The sequence below is a fragment of the Hylobates moloch genome, unplaced genomic scaffold (assembly GCF_009828535.3).
Source record: "Hylobates moloch isolate HMO894 unplaced genomic scaffold, HMol_V3 SCAFFOLD_2, whole genome shotgun sequence".
Lineage (NCBI taxonomy): Eukaryota > Metazoa > Chordata > Mammalia > Primates > Hylobatidae > Hylobates > Hylobates moloch.
In genome coordinates, this window is record NW_026652277.1 from 150,347,436 (window position 1) to 150,364,205 (window position 16,770).

The 16,770-nt window shown below is 39.5% G+C and overlaps 1 protein-coding gene across 1 annotated transcript; it reads right to left on the reverse strand.

Moving 5' to 3' along the window:
- Nucleotides 1-2,303: 2,303 nt before the first annotated feature.
- Nucleotides 2,304-16,496, reverse strand: LOC116472484 (pantetheine hydrolase VNN2). Its single transcript, XM_032159210.2, has 7 exons — nucleotides 16,284-16,496; nucleotides 16,029-16,159; nucleotides 14,457-14,649; nucleotides 11,107-11,395; nucleotides 9,796-10,169; nucleotides 7,711-7,881; nucleotides 2,304-2,498 (listed from the first exon to the last, which is right to left on the reverse strand). Exons 1-7 carry the CDS (start codon nucleotides 16,494-16,496, stop codon nucleotides 2,307-2,309), a joined length of 1,563 nt encoding a protein of 520 aa, XP_032015101.1. The 3' UTR covers nucleotides 2,304-2,306.
- Nucleotides 16,497-16,770: the final 274 nt, after the last annotated feature.

Sequence of the window (16,770 nt, forward strand, 5' to 3'; positions counted from 1 at the left end):
GTTTACTATCTCCAGAACCACAAGGGACTCAAGAACTAACATGAAATTTTAAAATGGGATGAGGCTGGGCGCGGTGGCTCACGCCTGTAATTCCAGCACTTTGGGAGGCCAAGGCGGGCGGATCATGAGGTCAGGAGATCGAGACCATCCTGGCTAACACGGTGAAACCCCGTCTCTACTAAAAATACAAAAAATTAGCCAGACGTGGTGGCAGGCGCCTGTAGTCCCAGCTGCTCAGGAGGCTGAGGCAGGAGAATGGCGTGAACCCAGGAGGCAGAGCTTGAAGTGAGCAGAGATCGCGCCACTGCACTCCAGCCTGGGCGACAGAGCGAGACTCTGTCTCAAAATAAATAAATAAATAAATAAATAAATAAATAAATAAAAATAAAATGGGATGAAAGACAGTTATCAAAGAAATATTAAGGCCAAATGAAACTATGCTTGGGTTGTTTGATAAAATAAAATGTATGTGAGAAACCACTGTGGAGATGGGTTAAAATGTGGTGCAGGCAATTTTACAGTAGAGCATTAAGTGCTCTTTAATTTCCTTGGCACTTGGTGCTTTTGTTTTTTGTTTGAGGTACAGCTGACAGCTCCAAGCTTGAATCAGAACTGTCCCTTTCTGTGAAAGGAGCTCCTTGCTTGTATCTTACTCAAACCAGTTGGTTTAAGGTCAGCTGTTGATTTTCAATCAACATCTAAACTTCTGCAAATGAAACATCATTGCCCAAGAGCCAAAATACATGCTTCAAAACCACTGCACAACATCTAACTTCCTCAAGCAAAACTTGGCAAATTTTAAATGTCCCAAACTTTACGAAAAGAAAAAAGAAGCCAGGCGTAGTGTGGCTCATGCCTGTAATCCCAGCACGTTGGGAGGCCAAGGTGGGTGGATCACCTGAGGTCAGGAGTTCGAGACCAGCCTGGCCAACATGGCGAAACTCCATCTCTAGTAAAAATGCCAAAATTAGCCGGGCATGGTGGTGGGTGCCTGTAATTCCAGCTACTTGGGAGGCTGAGGCAGGAGAAGCACTTGAACCCAGGAGGCGGAGGTTGCAATGAGCTGAACTTCCCGCCATTGTACTCCAGCTTGGGTGACAGAGTGAGACTCTGTCTCAAAAAAGAAAAAAAGAAAAGAAAAGAAAAGAAAAGAGAACATAAAACTTTGATGATTATGTGATTTGGACTATATACACAAATGCATGTTCATTACAGCTTTAAAATTACCATCTTCGATGTCCCAATGCTGAACATAGGGAATATGTATGCTCTTCTCAAAATGAAATACAAAGTATGGCTTAACTTCCATATTCCTTCTCTTAATAGTAACCACGAGATTATAAAAGGAATCTTACTTTTCTAGTGTATTTTAGTAGAATTTTAAAATCAAATCCATAAGTAGGTTTATGACAATATGTAAAAACAAAAGATAAATGCTTCAACTGTGATTTTTTTATGTAAAAGTGTTGAACTTAAAAATGCTTTGAGAGATAAAAATCAGAAAATAAATCTGAAAATTCAAAATCAGTTCTTTAATTTTAAGAGTATCTGAATTAAATGATCAATAACATATATACTAGCATACTTCAAGTAGCATGGAATATGTGTATTTTGTAAAAAGTCAACCAAATGCTGAAAATAGTGTAACTTTTAACTGTCATGGTCTTTGTGTTATGAGATTTCTGCCTGTTAAATTATGCCATAGCCTTAAGGTGGGACAGTTGGGGCTATGAGTGCCCTGGGTCAGGTCTCCTTTGATATGAACTTGGAATAGCTGTCAATTCTTCTAGCACTCAAAACTATGTTCACTGTAGAAATAAATGTCAACATTACCTTTTGATTAGAAAGTAAATCTCCTGATAAACATTAGCACAGAAAACTAGGTGAATTCAAATTGTCTTTAATGTCAAAGGGAATTCAGCATAAACCTCTAAATTACCAGCATTACTATTCTCTTCAAGGGCACAGCTATGTTTGCAATGGCCCTGAAACTCCTCACTCCCATACATACAAACCCACACAAAGTCTCAAGCAAATGAGGCTGGAGCTGGAGTTTGATCTTCATTTATCTGACCCAGACACCCAGGCTCTTTCCATTGTTCCACACTGCAACATTTCAGAGTAGCCAAAAACATGGACAACATTATCATAATACTTAAAAAATAATTCTTGATGAGAAAAAATATTTAGGACTCACTGGTCTATACTACTGAAATAGCCCTTCAAAGTTTCTTAATAAACTTGGGAAGCTGATAAACACATTTAGCCAAGTATATGATGCAGAAGCTGAGTGAGAAAGAGACGTCCTATACCATTACAATATTTTGCAAAGCTATGATCATTAATAATATGAATATTAGCAAGTAAGTTATTGCTGAATTGCTTGTCCCACATGAGCTGTAAAGTGAGTCCTTTGTGTACCACCTCCCAAAAAGTGACACTGTTAGTATAGGCCCAGATGATCCATTCTTGTTTACCAAACGCCCATCTTTCAGCACCTAAAGGTGGGAAAAGTACAGTCAGCTTTCTTAACATACAAGTTAAAAGCAAATTAATCATTTTGAAACCATCCTAGATATAATGTATAGTCAAATCATTCCTGATTTAGGAGGATGTAGCAAGTAAGCCAGGCAGGGGACAGCCATTTACTATATAATGAAGACTAGAGCAATTCAAGAGGGCCCAAGATTTTAGTTTCAACAATCAAATGTAACCATTAATGGAAAGTCAAAACCAGCAGCAGCAATTCATTGAGTTCGATTATGTGCAAGACAATCAGGAACCAGAGAGGTATACATCACATCCTTCCCTCAAGAAGCTTAAGAGCTAATGGTGAAATGGAGCGGATTCTAAACATAAAGAGAGAAATCAGTGTATCAGTGTATCAGAGAAGAAAACAGGTAAGTGCTTAGGCGATCTGAGAAAAAAAAAACTGAACTGGTCTGTTTCACGGAGTGGGACACAAGCTGCCAAAAACTCCAGCTGTTAGGAATTTCTTTCAAGGGCTGTATGGCGGAAGACAGTGTGGGAAGTGGACATTGAATCAGCAAAGGCTCATTCTGAGACAGAAGTGTGTGTGACAGGTCAAGGCAATGTGAGTTCTCATTCTAGACTGGTTAAAACCAGTGGTGTGCTGGAGCTAGTGGTGCACAGGCTCATGAGAACAGATTGTTAAATTTCCAGGAAATTGGACAGCGGGCTGTTAAACACAGCCATTCTTTTCTTCCCCCCCTTGTTTGAGATGGAGTCTCACTCTGTCACCCAGGCTGGAGTGCAGTGGCACAATCTTGGCTCACTGCAACCTCTGCCTGCTGGGTTCAAGTGATTCTCCTGCCTCAGCCTCCCTGGTAGCTGGGATTACAGGGACGTGCCACCAAGCCCAGCTATATTTTGTATTTTTAGTAGAGACAGGGCTTCACCATGTTGCCCAGGCTGGTCTTGAGCTTCTGGCCTCAAATGGTCCTTCCAACTCAGCCTCGCAAAGTGCTGGGATTACAGGTGTGAGCTATCAAGCTCTGCCAACAGATCCATTCTTGAAGCTGGTGGGATCATGGTGGGAATATTGACACAATGAAACTTGGCAAATTCCGTAAATCAGGGCTTTTTGTTTTCTACCTCAGAGAAGGAATTGTTTAAAGTTACATCACACCACTGGCTAGGGCTGAAGATTAGTGAAGAAGAGAAGAAGGAATATGATCAGAGGAAGGTGGAGATCAGACTGTGAAAAGCATCAATGACTAGATCTAGCCTGAAGCCACAGTGGAGTCTTCATAAGAGAGGAATGTGTACAAAGCAACTGAACAAGAATAGAAGGAAACATGCATAGACAGTCAATAAACAGAACAAGAATAAAACAAAATAAACCCATTAGTTGTGGAAATGGAGTTGGAATGGAGAAGAAATTGAAAATTGCGAAATTAGTTGGAGTGGAGAAGAAATTGAAAATTAGGAAAATAGATGCTTTATAACTGGAAGGAGAAAATGACTAAATATCCTAGAAGATAATGATTGTACTTCACCGTTCACAAAGTGCCTTCACATGCATTATCATATTTGATCCTCGCCAAATCAGTGAGGAAAATATTCTCTTCTATGAGTAGGAAATTCAGAGGTTAAGTGACTTTCCCAAGGTTATCTAACTAGTTAGTTACAGAGAACGGACTCTGCCAGTGCTTCTGACAATACACCAGAGTTGCCCAAGGTGCTAAAGCAAGATGTTTCCACATTTGTGGGCATGGTCAGTAACACCACCCTTTTAACATAAAACTAAAGTAGTGGGGTGGGGGGGGTTGAGGATACACAGCAAGTGTGTTGAAATCTCTGCAATAGTGGTCCTCTAAGATAACGTGTAAATATTTACGGAGAGAGTGTGCATCCATCAACAGAACTGAGAAACTACTCAAGAAGCCATAATGAGCATGACTGATGTAAAACATTTGTCATCTTCAATATTATGGCTGCTCTCTCCAGAAACAACATATTCACAGAAGGGCCATGCCCTGCAAGGTCTCTAGAGAAAAGACGCACTAAAAAAACCAAGAATGGGTTATTGGACTTTTTTGGCTCTTTTTGAGGAAAGTAGGCACCTTGATCCTACATGGTTTTTAGATCACCAGCCCTAAAGAGGAGAAACACATCGCCTCAGGCTTCCGTGGCTTCTTGGAAATCTTTTCCAAGAATGCCCAACTCCTTTTGCTTTAATTCTGCACTCACAAAACAAACTGATCTATCATTTGTACTTTTGAGAGGATTTGCCAATGAAGAGTCTCCTTGACATACAATTCATTGTTCCCGGCTAAGGGAACCTATTTTTTTAAATAACAAGTTGGTGTTCTCGCTTATCTATCTTGCAAATTTGATTAGTATCTGTTCCTTAGAACCTGATGAACTTCAGTGAAAGTCATGCCACAGAGAATCTACACTTATAAAATAAAGACCTGCCTCACCCTCACCATGATGCTCCCTCCAAGGGACTGCAGTTCCAAAGACCCTCCCCGCCAGCTGTCACTTGGCTCTTTCATATCTTTTTTGGTGTAATGCAATCTATATCTCATTTCCTTCTTCTGCAAATGGTCTGGAGCAGGTGAGACAAGATCCAAATGATGATTATAGGTGCCCAATTTAAATGGTAGGTGCTATGCCCCCCATCCCTCCTTCCTTCCATCCAAGAAGGAGCCAGAGATGGGATACAGCATGACAAGTTCACATAATCATTAAAAGTTGAGACCTACTGATACCACATTTACCCTGATGTGATTATTACACATTGCATGTCTGTATCAAAATATCTCCTGTAGCCCATAAATGTATACACCTACTATGTACCCACAAAAATTAAAAACAAGGCCGGGCATGGTGGCTCATGCCTGTAATTCCAGAACTTTGGGAGGTCGAGGCGGCAGATCACTAGAGGTCAGGAATTGGAGACCAGCCTGGCCAACGTGGTGAAACCCCATCTCCACTAAAAATACAAAAAGTAGCTGGGCGAGTGGTGGCATGCTCCTGTAGTCCCAGCTACTTATGAGGCTGAGGCAGGAGACTTGCTTGAACCCGAGAGGCAGAGGTTGCAGTGAGCTGAGATCGCACCACTGCACTCCAGTCTGGGCGACACAGCGAGACTCCATCTCAAATAATAATAATAATTAAAAATAATAAAAAAAATTTTTTAAGAGTTGAGATGTACAAATACTATGGAGTTAAGCATTTAAACATGTATTCTCTTGTATCATTCTCTAACTCTTCTTAACTGCCTGAAGCCATTTGGGATGAAATTTTTAAAACAAAGAAAGGAAGTAGTAATGGAATAAATTATTTACATTCTCCAACTCTTCATGCACTATCACCATCCACCTTCAAACACTTATGTGGTTCAGAGTAAGAGTGAAATGGTATTTCTGGCTTTGGACCTTTAACCTAGTTTGGGAACTCTCTAGCTTTTTTTTTTGTCCTTCTCCCATGGATGAAGTAGTTTCATCAGGTAAATGTTCAGTCCTACTTTGGGACAATTCCTCAAAGAGATAGATTTCTATGAGTACAAGACATGGAAAAAGTGGCAAAGTAGTACCAGAAAATTAGATTGTATGCTCAGTTTAAATGTTCAGGCTTACAGAATATAATGCATCAATATGGCTAGACCCCATGTCCTCTTAAGTTTACCCTGGTGACCCTAATTTCCCTCTCTCACTTCTTTGAAGTGACCTCAGATAGATATTTATGTCAGTCCAGCCACGTTTTAGCTACTAGATTTTAGCCCCAGACTCCTTGCTGTAGATCTAATCATGATTTTCTGTAGTTGGCACTTCAGCTTTTATTCCAGCCTCAATTTGCTCATGAGATTCTACCTAAACAGGTTCTATGGCAGCAAAGGATTCCTGATCTTTGGATTTTATAGCCTTAAGGCTACACTGTATGTTAAATTGTTGGTTTCACAGAATTAAGTATCTTTATAAGTACGATATATTCCACTCTGATAACACAGCAGACACAGATACATGACCATAAGCAATCTGCAATTTTAAAGACTTCCTTACTTGATGCCTTGATTGAATTAACTTGGACCCTATCTTATAGGCCATGCAATGATTTCACCCTAGTTACTGAAACCCTGCCACTGTTTGCCACAACTCAGAGAAGATATTAATATTCAAACCACTGGAGTATGTGTATGTATGTGTGTATGTGCGTGTGTTTAAGTGTTGTATATTAGCAGATATAAGCCTGCAGAGTCATAATTCTAATTTGAAGCCAGCTTAATTTGTGAATTAATTAGCTACAGCCACTATAATTTGTGAACAAACGCTGGGTGCAGTGGTGCATGCCTTTAAGTCCTAGCTACTCAGGAGGCTGAGGCAGGAGGATTGCTTGAGCCCAGGAGTTTGAGGCTTCAGTGAGCTATGATCATGCCACTGCACTCTAATCTGGGTGACAGAGCAAGACCTTGTTTAAAAAAAAAAAAATGTGAAATAAATATCTGATTTTCTGTTTGTCTTCACATGTGACAAAAGAAAATTAAAAATCTATAAACAAACATTCTTCAATGAATGGTATCTCAAACTCACAGTTCTAGGTATGTTCTTTATTATGTTCTTCCAATGAAGTGTCATCATTTTATAATTAGTTATTATAAATTTAAAAAATGATCACAAAATTTTCCCCTCCTTGACCCATGTCCTTTTGCCATGTGATTTTATAGCTCTTCCCATTGAGAGGTCTGAATTCTTTATTTCTCTACCACTTGAATCAACATTGCTCATGTAACTTCCTGTGTTGATGCAACATTTGCAAACACGGTGCAAGCAGAGACTTGCAAAGAATTTGCAAAAATTGTTTTCTCTTGATGCTTCTGGACTCATTCAGCTAACATGTGAACAAGCTCAGGTTTGCTAAAAGATGAGAGACCACAGGGAGAGATGGCCTTAATAATCCCAGCTGTCTGAGACAAGGCAATCACAAACTGGTCAGTCCTAGTCAACCCACTAGCCAATGGCAGACATAATGAGCCCAGCCAACGTCAACTGAGCCTATCTCAGACTAGAAAAACAGCCTACCTACACCAAGTTCAAATTGCCAACCCACAGAACCAGGGCTAAAGAAATGGTTTTGAGGAAATTTGTCACACAGCGGAAGTTAACTGGCAGAGTGGCTATAGCTTGTTTTACTTGGCTTCAGAGAACATATAAAATGAAAATACTCTTATAAAATTCCTCTTACCTCAAATTTTCCAGGTGACAGCTGAATTTCGGTAAGTAGCACTTCAGGAAAAACATACTCTGTTCCAAATGTGCCACTGAGGGAGAACATTTCAAATCTTGTAGAAGCAGTTTCTACTGGCCGTCCACAAGTTGCCAAATTAGCAGTTTTGCACTTCAGCATTGTGCAGACCTATGTGGAACAAATGCAGATAAAACGCAATGCCTTACATCAAAGTTACTTGTACCAGAAATGTTGCCTTAGTTTTTAACCACAGCGAAGCAAACATTATCTTTCTCAGAAAAGAGATTTGGATCATGTTTCTTATAATTAATAGCTTTATTAAAAATGGCAAGTGAATTGAGAATCAACCCACTTCCTAAATAACAAGTGGATTAAGAGAAATAAGTCAGTTTAGAATTAGAGTTAAACCATTAGTTTGGTATGTCAGATGATGGCATTGAGCTCAATGAAGTGGAGATCTTTGGGCAACAATAGTCCTGAAGCTGAAAGGATATTAAAATTTTTTCCACCCTTGAATCTCACCTCTCTTCCCAATCCTTTTCTTTAGAAGAAGGCAGTGGGACACGGAGTATAATAGGAAAATACAAATTCAGAGCCAACATTCTATAAAAAGTTTTCATCTTTAAAATCTGTCATTTGAAAACAATACAAGGCCAGATGTGGTGGTTCACACATGTTATCCCAGCAATTTGGGAGGCCGAGGCAGTCAGATCACCAGAGGTGAGGAGTTGGAGACCAGCCTGGCCAACATGGTGAAACCCCGTCTCTACTAAAAATATTATATATATAATATATATATATATATTTCCAGGTGTGGTGGCACACGCCTATAGTCCCAGCTACTCAGGAGGCTGAGGCACAAGAATCGCTTGAACCTGGGAGGCAGAGGTTGTAGTAAGCCGAGATCATGCTACTGCACTCCAGCCTGGGCGACAGAGTGAGACTCTGTCTCAAAAAAAAAAAAAAAAAAGAAAGAAAAGAAAAAGAAAGCTATACAAAAACCAGGACATCTGATTAGAAGGGAAACTAAAATAAAAGTAGTATCCCTATTTACTGTTAGTTTTGCAAGTGAAAATAAGACTGTTTATAATTTAGATATGTTGGCAAACCCACTTAAGGAAGTCTTCTTGATGTTCTCTACAATAGGTTGGTTTATTAGTCAAATAGAAAGTCATCATGCTTTGGTTAATAATTTTTTAAATATGTTTAAAGCAATCAATAAGATTATGCTTAATTCCCGTTGTAAATATATATATTTTTTATTATTATACTTTAAGTTTTAGGGCACATGTGCACAATGTGCAGGTTTGTTACATATGTATCCATGTGCCATGTTGGTGTGCTGCACCCATTAACTCGTCATTTACATTAGGTATATCTCCTAATGCTCTCCCTCCCCCCTCCCCCCACCCCACAACAGTCCCCAGAGTGTGATGTTCCCCTTCCTGTGTCCATGAGTTCTCATTGTTCAATTCCCACCTATGAGTGAGAACATGCGGTGTTTGGTTTTTTGTCCTTGCAATAGTTTACTGAGAATGATGGTTTCCAGTTTCATCCATGTCCCTACAAAGGACATGAACTCATCATTTTTTATGGCTGCATAGTATTCCATGGTGTATATGTGCCACATTTTCTTAATCCAGTCTATCGTTGGTGGACATTTGGGTTGGTTCCAAGTCTTTGCTATTGTGAATAGTGCCGCAATAAACATACATGTGCATGTGTCTTTATAGTAGCATGATTTATAGTCCTTTGGGTATATACCCAGTAATGGGATGGCTGGGTCAAATGGTATTTCTAGTTCTAGATCCCTGAGGAATCGCCACACTGACTTCCACAATGGTTGAACTAGTTTACAGCCCCACCAACAGTGTAAAAGTGACCCACTGTAAATATTTTATCCCAGTGTATGCATATGTATAAATGCACGTGTGTGTGTGTGTGTGTGTTTTGTGTGTGTGTGTTGCCATCAATGCATGGAGTCAAGCCAAGGAAAAGCACCTGGTTTTCTGGAACAAATATAAAAAGTTAACCTGGAATTTACCTTTCACTTGAATGCCCTTTCATCTGAACTGAGATTACCTGCCAGTACTCTCTTCTCCTTCGGCCATGTAATCCTGTAAAAGCCCCTAGAACGTACACTTCATTCCCTTCTTTTTGTAACATTCTGTAGCTTAAATGACAGCAAAGCTCCTTTTGACAGACTGTAAGATTTCCTGCATTTTCAAAAAGTTCTGTGAAGTTGAACTCATCCCTGGAAATAAATCCTCCGAAAGTGTTTTTCTGTACTGGAAATGGTTTGATGGTGGTGGCGTAGGCATTCCAATTCACAGCTGTTGGGTAGGCAAGCGAGGATAGGGGATGTGAATCCATCTCTGAAAGGAGAATTTTTCCCAACTCTGTCTTCATGTCATAATGATACACTTTGGGACCGTTTGGTGCATAAATACCACTTCCTGTGAATGAAAGACAAGTCTTCTGAAAACAACAACACACACAAAAAATCCAACACTGCCGATTTCCCCATCAGAATTGGACTTGTGATTACACCACCATATTAGTCAAGATGAGACAGGATACATGCTTCTAATTTCACTGAACACCTAACTACTTCTATTCTCTATTGGAAGAGATTAAAATAAACATTCCTTGGTCTCATTTCAATTAAACCTTAAATATAATAGCATTATTTATTAGCATTATGGAAAATTAAACCAACTACAAAAATCTTTGTAGTTAGGAGTTCCTGAAAGGTGGGGAAAGGGAATAAAAATTCTCCCCTATTCCTCATTGTGGTGGTTTTCAAATATATCCAAAAATTCGTTAACATTCTTCTTTCCAGTGGGAGGATCTAATTCCTTTCCCCTTGAATGTTGGCTGGACTTAGTGACTCACTTCCAATGAATAGAACATGGCAGAATTGATGGTGGGTAACTAGTCATAAATAGCAATGTGGCTTCCTCCCTTTTCTCTCTTGTCCCCTCTCATTAATTGTTCTAGAGGAAGACAGCAGCCATGTCATGAGGATATGCCTATCTCCTATGAGGAGACAATGGGCAAGATATAGAGGCTTCCATGGCCACTGAGGAAAGTAGTAGCTGGGTAGCGTTTGGCAAATTACTTGCACTCTCTGTATGTCAATTTCCTCATCTGCAAAATTGGGATGACACTATCTCATATAATTATTGTAATAATTAAATGAATAATACACATAAAGGTCTTAGTATAACCATAGCTTATAATCAAGTGCTAGCTTTTTTTTTTCTATTGTGAAACTATGACAAACACAGTAAGAAGTTCCAACAAGCAAAAAATTAATACAAGTCATAACTGAGGCATTCATTTCTCTGCACTTAAAAATATAAGATGAAACCTAACATGGTCATGAATTACCTGTCATATTTAGGCTGACATGATGTGTGTTGGCCACAAGAAGATTAACTCCCATTCCCATTGCCCAAGCTGAATGGAATTCAATAGCTGTCAAAAGGGGCAAAACGTTCATCCAAGCTGTGGGAAACAGTATGGTGTCCACATGGAAATCTTTCACCAGGGTAACACCAGGATCATAGAAGAATATATCAAAGCACGTGAAAATGCCAAACTTTCCAAATGTGGTGTTGAAAGTCACCAACTCTGGCTTTTCAGGGACGTCAAACTGAGGCTCAGAGTACAGGTGGTACTACAACAAATAGATAGGAGAAAACTAGTAAAGCCTTGTTTATTGAAGAGATGACTCATAAAAACCCTCCAAGTTGGTAACAGATTTGGCTATGGTCAACTGCAGGGAATCTCTTAGGAAGCGGATAAATCTGGCAATTGGAAGTAAATTTCTAAGGAAAATGTGGAGGAATATGTAACATACGTCCATAGCATCTCTCTCATCTCCTCTCTCTCCTTTCTCTCTCTTTCCCTCTCTCTCAGTTAAGAGCCAAATACCTCCCCATAAACCCCAAAGTCTATAAGCTTTTTTTAATTTAATTTTAATTATTTTATTTTTCTGAGACAGAGTCTCGCTCTTTTGCCCAGGCTGGAGTGCAGTGGCATGATTTCAGCTCACTGCAACCTCCATCTCCTAGGTTCAAGTGATTCTCCTGCCTCAGCCTCCTGAGTAGCTGGGATTACAGGCACGTGCCACCATTCCCGGCTAATTTTTTTGTATTTTTAGTAGAGCCGGGGTTTCACTGTGTTGGCTAGGATGATCTCAATCTCCTGACCTCATGATCCACCCACCTGGGCCTCCCAAAGTGCTGGGATTACAGGCATGAGTCACAGCACCTGGCCCTATAAGCTTCTTAAAAGTTAAAAGACATGCATTATTCTTCTTTGAATCCTTAGTACCTAGAAACGTAATATTAATAGATGCATAATAAATACCTGTGAGTCAGGTAAGAGATGACATCTCTCTCTTTAGTGTCCCATCCAAAGTAATCTCAGTGACTCTACCCACCTTTCAAGATTACCATAGAAAGAAATGTATTTAATTCCCCGATTCCTTCCAGGTAAACTCAAAAAAAAACCTAGTCTAATACAATAATTGGAGTCAACAGTTAATAAAATGGTCTGCAGTGTAGAAAAAATATCTATAAAATAGAAAAGAAATTGAACTTTACTACTATTTTAAGAATTGACAGGCCAGGCGAGGTGGCTCATGCCTGTAATCCCAGCACTTTAGGAGGCCAAGGCGGGCGGATAATTTGAGGCCAGGAGCTCAAGTCTCTACTAAAAAATCCAAAAATTATCCAGGTGTGGTGGTATGCACCTGTAATCCCAGCTACTCAGGAAGCTGAGGTAGGAGAATGGGTGGAACCTGAGAGTCAGAGGTTGCAGTGAGCTGAGATCATGCCACTGCACTCCAGCCTGGGTGACAGAGCCAGACTCTGCCTCAAAAAAAAAAAAAATTGATCGACAAAGTTATTCTAATTAGGTTCACATATGTCAGAGGTCATGGGTTACAAATGGTCCCTGAGGTACCCTCAGGGAAGAGTGAGAGCCTCTCAACTTAGACAGGGTGACAGCAGGTTCCTTGCTAGTTTGTCCACATTCAGTGCACTGTGCCATCCTGCACATTTACAGAATGGCAGAATAGCTTCAAACGGTTACTGCAAAGAAACTGCATTGAAAGATAATATGAATAATGCAAACAATCTCCCAAGCAAGAAATGGAAGCACTGACCTTTCTATTTTTACTATGAGACACATTTTAAGAAAAAAGTGAAGTGCCAGTGATATATATGAAAAGAAGCTGTCAAAATCCATAAAATTATGAAGAAAGCGTTTTGAAATTGTTGTACTTTATAAATACACACACAAAAATACATATGTTGAGGACTTATGTTAACAATTTTTTCCAATAGGGGTCTATGATCAAAATCATTTGAAAACCATTGCTTTAACATCCTTCCTCTTAATTAACATTTATATTTTAACTGAGACTGCCAGGAGATAATTTCTCCACTCCAAAGATTCTGAGGCTATAATTTAAGATGCTTAGAACATATCTGGGAGTGGAGAAGGGACATTCATACTGCCTGTACATCACACATATCCATTTAAAAGGCCAGCCTTCTTTTTCTACCTAGTTTAGTATAAAATCATGACTTAAAGGATATTTGATTCCTTTTTTCAATTTAGAATTTAAGGTAAACATTTTATGGTTTGAGCTTAAATCTATAAGATGGTAATTAAATTAGCTGGTGTGGAAAATAAGGTATTTTGTGATTTGATAGCAAATTAACTTATGTGAAGCTGATTCATACAATTTTGAAACATCTTTATACCATTTCAATATTAAATACTATTTAGATTATGGCTGTGCTCGGTGGCTCATGCCTCTAATCTCAGCATTTTGGGAGGCCAAGGTGGGAGGACTGCTTGAGGTGAAGAGTTCAAGGACAGCCTGGGCAATGTAGTGAGACCCTGTCTCCAAAAAATATTTAAAAATTAGCATGGTGGCACGTGCCTATAGTCTCAGCTACTTGGGAGGCTGAGGCAGGAGGATCGCTAGAGCCCAGGAGTCTGAGGTTAACAGTGAGCCATGATGGATCCACTGCACTTCAGCCTGGACAACAGTGAGACCTTGTCTCTAAAAAAATATAAAATTATTGAAATAATGCCCAGATTATAGTCAACTTGGTATCTTTTTTATGTTAAAATTATTTGTTTTATATGTGCAAAAAGTTTATCTCAATCCTGGACCATTATGACACTTTCTTTTAACAGCTCTCTGCCTATATGATTTTCCAGAATAGTTTTTTCCAAAGTGTCATTTTCTTTTTTCTTTTTTTCTTTCTTTTTTTTTTTTTTTTTTGAGAGTCTCCCTCTTTCAAACCCAGGCTGCAGTGCAGTGACACAATTTCGGCTCACTGCAGCCTCTGCCTCCTGGGTTCAAGCAAGTCTCCTGCTTCAGCCTCCCACATAGCTGGGACTACAGGCATGTGCCATCACGCCCAGTTAATTTTTGTATTTTTTGGTAGAGACGGGGTTTCACGATGTTGGCCAGACTGGTCGCAAATTCCTGGCCTCAAGTGATCCACCTGCCTCAGCCTCCCAAAGTGCTGGGCTTACAGGCATAAGCCTCCACGCCCAGCCCAAAGTGTCACTTTCTTTATTGCCAACTTAAAAAAAAAAAAAAAAACCCTTTAGTAATATCGTATCATACAGGGAATGAAACTCAAACTCCTAAACCCAGCATTGACCACTCACAACACGCTGCATTTTATACATCCGTCCCTCTCTCTTACCTTATGGTAACGTGCCACGAGTTTTCCTTCTGTATTATACACCACATTGGTATTGTATTGAAAGTAGCCATTAGGAGGACATGTGGAGTCATGGGAATTACATGGCTTTTTGTCCCCCAAATTTGCCAAGACATAGATAGAGTTGTTCTTGGCCAGGCAGCTGAGTCTTGCTTGTACTGGTGTGTGACCAAATCTAAACCAAATTATAATTAAGACATTTCAATGTTTAAAAAATAATTTAGTCACTTCCTACAGAGACAATAGCAACTGTAACCACTTAAGTGGAACTTAAGTCAATACAAAAACTATGCATAAAAATATCATACTTTAAAAGCCACAGATGATTATACACTTGATGAATACTTCCCACACTGTATCTATTGCTACAGAAATTCATTATTCAGTCTCCTGCCTCATCAAGGGTCTCCTCTCTACTGAAACATCCCATCAGCATGAAATATCCTCTAGTACCTCCCATCTTTAAAAAATAAAATTAAAACCTCTTTTGACCCTTCCAAACATGCCCTTCCAAATACTGCTTTAATCCTCAGCTCTCTCTTAAAGCAAAACTCCTCAAAAGATCAGTCGCTCTTGCTGTTGCCAGTCCCTCTTCTCCCATTCTCTTTTAGAGCACTCTAACTTTTATGTCTATCACCCAAACTCTTACTAATGCCAGCAGTGACCCCCACATTTTACCTGATCTCATCTTAACTTTTCAACAGCAGTTGGCACAGTTAATTACACCTCCTTCTGGAAACACCTCACTTTTTTATTGGACCCACCCTCTCATTTTCCTATTTATTGGTTGCTCTTCTTCGACTCTTCTGCTGATTCCTCCTTTTCTTCCGAGTCTAAACACTGGAATTTCCTAGTGCTCAAGACTTATACCTATACTCTTCTCTAACTCACTCCACAGGTGAACTCATCGTGGTGTTTAAAACCATCTATATGCTGACATCTTATTTTCTATCTCCAGATATAATTTTGTCTTTTCGTGCCAGACTTGTCCATGCAACTGCCAGGTTGACACCTCCAGGATGACAGTAGGGCCTAGATTTTTAATATGTATTAGAAGGTTTCTAGATAACCTTTTCCCAGGAAAATTAGCTTTGTGAGCCTAGGAAAATGCAGTTTCAAAGCATAAGGTCTTACGATTCACTTGAAAATACATGGTGAAGTCTTTCTGCCTAAGAAGCAACTCTGGGTTGGAGAGACTCTATGACATTGAAAGGGTGTCCCTTCAGCAGAGGCCTTGGAATGTATTCCTAACACAATCCGCTGTCTACTTCAGAAATTAAGTTACTACTTCTATCTATGAGATCTCTTCCCTTAGTTTTTCTTGCAGGAATACCCTATTTGCATATTTTCTCAAAATTTAATAAAGATTTTCAATCATGAAAGATTGTTAAATAGTACCTAAGCATAATTTTTAAAAATCTAACAAATGTTGAGATAAATATAACCATAACATATACCACATAAATGATAATTCAAGAGCAATCATTTTGCTTTGGTGAACATGCACATTTTAGAGAGTTACTTTTGCACAAAATACTAAGATAGTTAAAATACCTGTGGGGGTCTTGACACGGAATCCAGTTCACCTGAGGGTCTGGGATATCCTCCAGATAAGGGAAAACAGTTTCCCTGGTAAATTTCCATCCATAAAGTGCATCTTCTGGAGTCACAATGATTCGAGCACCCTGTTCAAAACAAGTGAAATAAAAATGATTTTTCCATGTACAACACAGACAATTCAACTCTCTCATCTTCCACCAGCTTCCGTGCCCCTCGCATATATTATGACTAGCAGAAATAAGAGAATACCTGCTCAGCTGCCTGCTTGATCGCTGTCTCCAGAATGTCTATATTCTTGTTCATGAGATTCAAGGCATCCTCCTGAGAAACCGGTGTTTTTGTTTTATTTGGCAAAATGACAGCATGTTCATACACTGCAGCTATAAAACTGTCCTGAGTACCAACCTGCAGGGTTATTAGGGCAAAAACTGCCACAGAGGTTGGAAAAGAGGAAGTGACCATGGCCAAGGTTTAGTGATTTCTGAAAGTGAAAATAACATTCATGTGGTATTTACAGAGGGGAGAATGTTTGCATAACATGCGGCTGCCAGTTACTGGCCTTTTACTTTATCATCTTTTTTTTTTCTTCTTCTTTTTTTTTTTTTTTTTTTTTGAGGCGGAGTTTGCTCTGTCACCCAGGCTGGAATGCAGTGGTGCGATCTCAGCTCACTGCAACCTCCCCCTCCCAGGTTCAAGCAATTGTCCTTCCTCAGCCTCCCGAGCAGCTAGGACTACA

Bases quoted from the DNA above. Each gene is read 5' to 3' on its own strand.
- LOC116472484 (XM_032159210.2), bottom strand. From the start codon at position 16,496: ATGGTCACTTCCTCTTTTCCAACCTCTGTGGCAGTTTTTGCCCTAATA. The intron at 14,650-16,028 runs GTATTTTAACTA...AATTTGGTTTAG, and splicing joins CCGTGTCAAGACCCCCACAG to ATTTGGTCACACACCAGTAC. The intron at 2,499-7,710 runs GTAAGAGGAATT...TCCCACCTTTAG, and splicing joins TGTCACCTGGAAAATTTGAG to GTGCTGAAAGATGGGCGTTT.